General features: G+C 49.5%; 1 protein-coding gene across 1 annotated transcript; it reads right to left on the bottom strand.

Annotated features, from left to right (window-relative positions):
- Positions 1–1,108: 1,108 nt before the first annotated feature.
- LOC125522181 (ankyrin repeat-containing protein At5g02620-like) lies at positions 1,109–3,728 on the bottom strand. The gene is made up of 2 exons (XM_048687268.1): positions 2,890–3,728; positions 1,109–2,432 (listed from the first exon to the last, which is right to left on the bottom strand). The coding sequence occupies exons 1-2, from the start codon at positions 3,563–3,565 to the stop codon at positions 1,348–1,350; spliced, it is 1,761 nt and encodes a 586-aa protein (XP_048543225.1). The 5' UTR covers positions 3,566–3,728; the 3' UTR covers positions 1,109–1,347.
- Positions 3,729–8,972: the final 5,244 nt, after the last annotated feature.

The following is an 8,972-nucleotide window of genomic DNA, read 5'->3' as shown; positions in this document are numbered from 1 at the left end:
TTCGTCACCCCGTTCTTTTCCGCCCCAGATTCCCTCCACCTCTTTGGTGCTGCCCTTTCGCCTGGTAGCCATCGCCGCCGCCCAGATTGCAAGTTCGCCACCCCTTTCTTTTCCGCCCCAGATTCCCTCCGCCTCTTTGGTGCGACCCTTTCGCCTGGTAGCCATCGCCGCCGCCCCAGATCGCAAGTTCGCCACCCCGTTCTTTTCCGCCCCAGATTCCCTCCGCCTCTTTGGTGTGACCCTTTCGCCTGGTAGCCATCGTCGCCGCCCCAGATCGCAAGTTCGCCACCCTGTTCTTTTCCGCCCCAGATTCCCTCCGCCTCTTTGGTGCGGCCCTTTCGCCTGGTAGCCACCGCCGCCGCCCCAGATCGCAAGTTCGCCACCCTGTTCTTTTCCGCCCCAGATTCCTTTACAGGTATGAACCAAACAAAACAAGGATTCTTCATTACGTCCCAGTTACCAGCGTGATCTAATTCCTTTACCATTAACATTACCACTCTCTGATCCAAACACCTCATATAAGAACTAGACATCAGTAATTTTGTTAGATTGACTACAAATTATAGAGCAGTTCTTGTTCTGTTAGATGTATATTGATTGGTAGTACATAGAAACTTCCACACAAATCCACTTATACAAATGCAAAATTGCGCAATGCAAAAATCAATCCAAATGATAACACCCACACGTGTGGCATTTATCAACATGCCCGCACGCACTCGATGCCGTTTGATTTATTTGCACGAATTTTGAAGCAGTTGCCATATGGATGGAGAGCCACGTAAACACCCAGCGTCGTGTGGGCTTTATCATTTAGTGCCACACGTGTGGGCGCTCCTCACCCGAACGGACACAGGAGGACTCGCCCGAACGTGTGGGCGAAACTGCTCTTCACTCACACGGTGATAGATGGCAACTACATGTGTGCATATGTGGCAACTAGTTAATCACACACAACAAGTATGGTTGACTATATATGGCAACTACGGTTTAACAGCACACGACAACTACAGGTGTGCATATGCGGCAACTAGTTAATCACACACGGCAACTATGATTGATCATACATGACAACTATGATTTGACCACATGTGACAACTCCAATTAGTTACATATGGCAACTATATTTAATGATACATGGCAGACATGACAACTACAGTTAATTACACATGGCAACTAAAGTTGATTACACATGCATTCGCACTCACGGTGTGTAGGTGAACAATTGCCACAGAGGGTCCTATGGGCCGTGTGACTTGATAAAAACCGTTTAAACTTTGAATCATGCATTTGACTTGATAAAAAATGCAGGCCTTCTTTTCAGACACGAAGGAAAGCGAGTAGTAGCTATAGTGGGATGTACAATGCCTCTTTCCCAAGAATGAGGAACACCACGGCGGGAGTGCTCGCTCCGATGGCGATCACAACGTACGCAGGCCACCTTGCCGTGGGCGCAACGGTGATGTAAACAGCGGTCATGAGCGAGACGACCATGGCGAGGCAGGCAACGATGGTGAGCCTGTGGCCCCACATGAGCTGGTCGAGCTTGAACTTGACGGGGTCCCGCCATGCCCAGATGAAACAGAAGACGACGACGACGGAGCTGCACATGGCGACGGTGTTGGAGATGACGAAGATCTTGAACGCCGCCGTGTGCCCGTGGATGGCCGTGCCCTCGGTCTGGCTGTAACCCCCCGGCATGGTGAAGGTGGCGGCGAAGCTGACGGTGGCGATGAGCGTGGCCACCAGCGTGTAGGTCTCGACGCTGTGCTTGAAGTACTCGTCGTGGCCAGCCCTCCGGCCGCGCAGCGACTGGTAAGTAGCGATTGGAGGTAGCTGCTGCTTCTGGCACCTGCAGGCCTCGTGCTTCTTGAGCTTCTTCCACAGGTACATCTCGTAGGTGTCCATCTCCTCGCTGGCGCCGCGCTTCTCGATGAGGCTGCGCGCGGACTGGCCGTCCCGGTTGAGGACGCAGGGGTTGACGCGGCGGTCCTTGATGAGGAGCAGCGCCGACTGGACGCGCGACAGGGCGGCGGCGAGGTGCAGCGGCGTGTTGCCGCCATGGTCGACGCGATTGACGATCTCCTCGGGGCGGACGTGCTTGAGCAAGCGCTTGAGGGCGTCCACCTTGCCGCTGGTGACGGCGACGTGGAAGGCGTTCCTGCCCTTGCTGTCCACCATCTCCGCCGCGTCGGGGCAGTGCTTAAGCAGCTCCACCATGGCCTCCGTCGACCCGTAGTTGGCGGCCATGTGCAACGGCGACTGTAGGTCGCGGTTGCGCCTGTAGGCCAGCTCCACCTTCCGGTTCAGCAGCAGCTTCACCACGCGGGCGCTGTTCTTTTGAGCCGCGTAGTGCAGCGCGTTGTTCTCGCTCGAGTCCGTCAGCGCGATCTGATCCTCCGGCGTCGCCTCGAGCAATATCTCCACCACACCTGCTTGCCTTGCCACGTTAAAGTTACACGATACAGGACAGGATCAACGAAACAGAAAGGTGTAACAACTCCGGGGTGTCTAGGCACCTTCTATGAACAATAAATTCTAAAAAAAGGAAAAAAATCTGAAACTTTGTAAAATCAAAAGATGATCGAACTTTGTAGGTTCTTGCAAGTTTTCATGCCAAAATATCATGTAGAGAAGGGTGTACAAACGAGTTTTCAGATTTCAGTGCTAAAAGTGCTCAAAACTTCAAACATTGAAATCTTTTTCGTGTGTACAGCTCCTCGAAATATTTTTTAGCATGAAAACTTGCAAGCACCTACAATATTTGATCATCTTTGATGTTGCAAAGTTTTAGATTTTTAATTTTTTTTATTTTCCCGTTCATAGAGGGTGCCTGGAAACCCGGGAGCTGAAAAACCACCCTCTCGACGAAAATAAGGCGATACTTACGGCTGTGGCCGCCGAGGACGGCCTGGTGGAGGGCGGTGCCGCTGACGGAGTCGGAGGGGACAAACCTCTCGCGGACCCAGGGATGGCTGACGATCTTGCTCACGACGTCGGCGAGGCCCTCCCGGGCGGCGATATGCAGCGGCGACTGCTTTTTCGCGTCGAGCGCGTGGCCGCAGCTGGGCTCGGCGTCCAGCAGCTTGAGCGCCACGGCGCTCCAGCCGTGCTGCACGGCCTGGTGCAGCGGGGTGTCGCCGGCCTTGTTGGCTATCAACAGAGGCCCCAGCGCCTCCGTGCTTCCAGTTCCAGGGGAGGTCGGGGAAGGTTTTCCGGTGTGTCCATCAACATGTTTTCGGTGCGCGGCGGCGGGGGAGTGCTGCGGTTGCTCCGACGGCAATACTCTGGCGTGCGTGATGAGCAGCTCCACCATGTCCACCTTACCCGACCTGGCCGCCAGGTGCAGCGGCGTGTCGCCGTCGGCGTTCTTGGTGACGAGCAGCTTGTGGTCCACGCCCAGGGCCTCCTCGGCGAAGCCGGCATGGCCGAGCTCCGCGGCGATGTGCAGCGCGGTGTTCTCCTGGGGCGTCTTGGAACCAAGGATGTCGGGGCGCTCGGCCGCCAGCATCCTCAGGCTCGCCACGCTCCCCTTCACCGCCGCCGCGTGCAACGCGGGGTCCATCCTACTTACGTACTGTACCAACTAGAGTAGCTTCTACGTACTCTTAACCCTCCTCTTCTGTGCTACCTAGCTCGATCGTGGAGAACACCGCGCCTGACTTGATTGGTCATGCGTATGAACAAATTGTGACGGACACCGGCTGGATTCCTTGCTTCCCCCTTGAACTTGGAACTGATTTTTGAACCGGTGCTGCGGTTACGTGCACTTGGCGGGGTGCTTTGCTTGCCAACCAACTTTGGTATATGCCTCACGCTGTCACCTCACTTTAGCCAATCCAACGCTCGATCCGGTTAGAGTTAACTAGCTACTATATATAGCAATTTAAATTATATTTACAACTACTCCCTCCGTCCCATAATGTAGGATGTTTTCTCTGCCAAAAAACATCCTACATTACGGGACGGAGGGAGTAGCAGTTAGACAAACTACAGGGCTATCGCTGGTGGCGCTTGAGCATCATTTCCTTCTTAAAGGCGTTGTTATTGGAGAACCTTTCATATTGTCTTTGTGATGTTATATGATATATAGCCGATGCAAAAAAAAAAAATTCGAAACGGAGGCAAAAGTTTTGCCTCATCCATTAATTAAGCAGAAGAGAGTTGCCCGGTTAATTAGTGGAAAACCAGGCAAAAACCAATACATCAAGGGCCAAGCCCACACTCACCGACAACATGCCGAAATACAACAAGCCGGCCATCCACCACTGCAAGAAAGAAGAATCCGTGACTACTATGAGAGGAGCAGTCACGGGACTCTTCGGCAGAAATGAACGACATGCACACCATATGACCTGCGCTCAAATGCATAAACATGCCAATGGCCAACATTGAAGGCAACCTCGTCGCCCACACGACACGAAGTCGGATCCCTCGAAACTGCAAAATCTCGGAGCCGCCACCCCGACATCCACCGCTCCACCGCGCCCTGCGCGATCAACCAACTCCACCTTCCGGGGCCGCCACCCCGACATACCACCGCTCGCTCTCGAGCCACGACGCCGCACGATCCAGCCACCCGCAACCCGCGTTGCGCAGGAAAACCGCCCGCAGACCACGGCCGTCGCACCGCTTCCGGGGCCGCCACCCCGACATACCACCGCTCGCCCTCGAGCCACAACACCGCACGACCCACCCACAACCCACGTTGCGCAGGTAAACTGCCCGCAGACCACGACCGTCACACCGCTTTCGGGGCCGCCGCCCCGACATAAAGTCCAACCATCCACACTGGAACGCATCGACCGAGCCGACGACCTTGCCGCCCTCGCAGCTCAAGAACGCCACCCAAGCCATGCTGAGCTGTAGCCCTACCTCATGGAGCCGTCGCTGCATCGCTTCCCGAGACCGCCGTCTCGGCGCCCAAGTCCGAGGCCGCTGCCCCGACATCCACTGACCCTGATGGTAGAGAGATCCTCGCAACAGCCTCAACCGCCTCTCCCAAGCGACGCCTTCAAGAAGGACACGACGTAGACGCCGCCGCCGCCTGCTTCGGAGAACCGAAGCTAGGATTTTCATCCGGAGAGCCAAATCCATCGTGAGGCCGAAGGAGCTCCACAACGACGCCTCCAAGAAGGTAGACGACATCCGTAGGTGCCACCGTCGTCGGTCCTGACCATGGTCAGGGCAATTCTTTCGCCGGAGCTCCTCGTCTCACGACCGGATTGCAGATCCAGAGCAGCATGGCCGCCCGGTTCGCCCGAGAGGTCACCTCCACCACCTGCAGCCAACCACCACCACGCAAAAAACCCACCACCGCACCTCATGCGACGACGAACTCCACGCCACTACCACGACAACAGCCGCCGCCATTGCAACCACCATCCCGGGGCCGCCGCCCCGGCATCCGCACCTGGCCTAGAACCGCCCTCGCTCCTCCCTGACACACCACCACGCCCGACAGCCCCTGGATCCGCCCGGCAGCAGCAACGCTGCGCCATACGCGAGCCATAGCACCGGATCCCTGCAGCAGGATGCCGCCGCGCTCACCCGGCCAGATGCACGCCCGCGCGCATCAGTGCGCCCAGCCACCCCTTGTCGCCGTGGCCACGCGGCTCTCTGCACCTCCACGAGCCACGGCCGCCACCCCACTTCTCCGCTGAGCCCCGCTCCCGCCGCCGCACACCACCATTGAAGTCAGACGAGACCTCGAGATCCGCTCGAACCACGCCGCCATATAGCCCCACCGCCGCCGACGCCGCCCGGGCTTTGCCCGGCGACACCCTCCAGCGGCGGTGAGGGGAGAGGAGGAGAACGAGGGCCCCTAGGCGGCCGGAGTTTGGGCGCCCCGGTGCAGCCCGTGGAGCCGATGCAATTATGGTCCTTGTTATAGTTTGCCCATCGTTATTTTGATCGCCTCGGAGATTTTTCGCCTCTACTTGCATTTTTCTCATTAAGTTTGAATTGCTTTTCACTTTTGCCATGTGGTTTTTTCCTTCGCATACATATCTTTCTTCTTGTATGATTTCACTATTTGCCGGTGTGCTTCTTTGTTTGTGTGTTGGTATTGATGTTTTTTTTTGAGTTGTGAAAAAATAATTCTTAAAAAATACACGTCTCCTATTACAAATTATGCAAGGCAATTCTAATTCTCTCATATTTTGAGGAAATACGGAACGACAATTTTTAGTGCAAATCTGCAAGCTGACAAGGAGCCATGCCTATGGGCACGGCCCACCAAAACCAAAAAATATGTGGAGGCGGCTAAGCCGACTAGGTTTTTGAGGGGAACATCCTTCGGTGGCTCCCCTCCGCCGACGTCCCTCTCGGTCGTTGATGGTGAGGTAGGGCGCTGGATTCCGCACGTACAAATCATGTAGCTTTAGGTTTAGGGCTTAGCAGCTTAGGTTCTTGACAGTTTGATATCATGGCTTCGGCAAGAGCGACAACGGCGCTGAATAATAAAGTTTCAAATCCTTCCTCGACACGGCATTCTGCTTGTTTATGGATGATGGATCTGATTGCTAGTCTATTCGAGTGGAAATGATGTGGTGGCGGCAGCATCCCTATGGTGGACTTCTGTCCCAGACTCCGCGTTGAGACGGTGTTTGCTTTTGCATCGACAGAGCTCAGAAGGCGGTGCAAGAGTGTATGCAAATAGTAATCTGCGTCGATGCAACTGGAAGACGGTGGATCATGTGCTAGGTTCGTGCTGGCGGTTGATAGGTATGGTTTCCATCTCCAACATCATCGTCGAGCGGGGGTAACTAGATCTGGAGTTCGATGACGTGCGGGGTACTGCTTCGATCTGATTGTTTCAACAGTAATGACTTCGCCTTTGGTAAGCTAATTTGGAGGCCTGCAAAGCCGCATATCAATAATTGATCCGCGTTGAGCTTGGCTGAAGAGGTAATCTGTCATATTTTATTTTGGTTGTTCTTGTGGTGTCGGAAGCAGTGGCGGGCGTTGGCGTCAAGCACAGACGGTTTTTCGGCCTTTATTGCATTTTGTTTTCTTGGTTGGTGGTTCTTTTGCGCAAAGACTAGAGTTTAACTATTTTTTCAGCTTTGTTAGGTTGTTGTTTATGTGAGTTGTAACTTGAACATTGTATATGATTGAAACACGTATCATCGTAAAAAAAATATAGGCATGACATACAACAAACACAGCAAATTACCAGAGCAGCTGCGAACCAATCAGGGTTTAAGTCTTGATATGCGTGTGTGCGTTCATAGAGGTGCGTGTATGCACATGTATATAAGCGATTGCGTTTGTGTTAAAAAAATTACCAGAGCAGCTCTAACGAATTTCTAAACCCACACGCTCAAAATATCAGAAAATCCTAGGCGCCAAATAGAACGAGGTCTGCTTTTTTGGGGGAATAAACGAGGTACGTTGGTTCGGTAGTGCCTGAACGGGCCAGCCGATATGTTTCTTATTCATCGGTTTGGGAAGGTTCCTCCGGGGAGTTTTGTGTTTTTCCTTGATTTTTTTAATGGTTTATATTTGGTTTTGTTTCAGGTTTTTTGTCATTTTCTTTTTTATCTATTTTTATTTATTATTTTCCTGTTCCCATTTTAAGTTAAATTTTTTAAATTTGTGGGCATTTTCTTAACTCAAATGAATATTTTTTCAAATTCTTTCTCTACAAAACTCATGTACTTTTGGAAAATACACGGACATTTTCTAATCTGCTATGATTTTCCCTTATAAAATTACTTCATTTCAGTTTCATTGTAATAATATAGATTATGTATATTTTTCAAATTAAAAGTTCAATTTTGATATATTTTTTAATATGTGAATCCCTCGTAGCAACACCTTTAAAACAAGACTAATCTTGCTTACATTTTGACTAGTTAAATTTCCTTCTACCAATCATACTTCTGTATCACTTATTTTAATCGAATTCCACACATGTCACTCATTATTTCAGATGTTCCTTTTACTTATTTCAGTCGTATTCCCTAAAAAGTCACTCCTTATTCTAGTTTCATTATTTCGTTGCTTGAAAAAAGTGGTATTAGAAAAAAGAACCCCAATAGCCTCTTTGCATTCGCTATGGAGCATGCAATTGTAAACGTTTTCATGGAAAATTCTTCAAAAACGCATGGCAACTTCTGGCAAACAGAGGATTTGTTGCAAAAATTGCCTTGTTCACTTGAAAGAATTGCCATGCTCCAACACATAAATTTGCCGCATAAAACATTTGTATTGCCATGCATCACCAACGAATGTCGCTGAATAAAATTACCCAAGGAAAAAATCTAATTCAAAGAAGTGATTCCAACTATACTCATTATTTCAAAAAATTTGTTTTCGTTATTTCAGAAATATTTCATTGTTAAAAAACGGTTTCAACTATTCTCTATATGTTAAAATTATTTCAGAAATATTTCATGACTCTGATAAAATGATTTCATTTATTTCAGTATATCAAATAATTGTTTTCAAGTATTTTTATTATTTCACAAAATTCTATCAGAAATAATTCATTATTTCCAAAATAAAAGTTAATTCAAATATTTACATTATTTATAAAGGTTATTTCAATTATTTTCATTATTCCACAAAATTATTTCAACCATTCCTTTATTTCAAAAGTTGTCTCATAAAGATTTTGTTATTCGAAATCATTTTCATAAGTATTAAATTCCTTATAATGAAAATGAATACATATTCTCAATTACTTCCCTGAATTCCGTTTCACTCAATTGCACACCCATTTCAACTATTTCGCTCAATTTGGAAAAAAATGAACACATGTTTTATTGTTTCACTAATTTTTCTAAAATGTTGCAGATAAATTTAAGACATATTTAGGCACGTCCCATACATTAGACACATGTTTCAATTGTATAGAAAAAATGAACACATATTTTATTTATTCACTCTATTTCGGAAAAGAATGAACACATTTATCTTATTTCTCTCAATTTTAGAGGAATTAAAATTGAACATTTATTGTAATT

This window comes from Triticum urartu, chromosome 7, assembly GCF_003073215.2.
Source record: "Triticum urartu cultivar G1812 chromosome 7, Tu2.1, whole genome shotgun sequence".
NCBI classification, from domain to species: Eukaryota; Viridiplantae; Streptophyta; class Magnoliopsida; order Poales; family Poaceae; genus Triticum; species Triticum urartu.
This window is presented reverse-complemented; position numbering and strand designations above follow the sequence as displayed.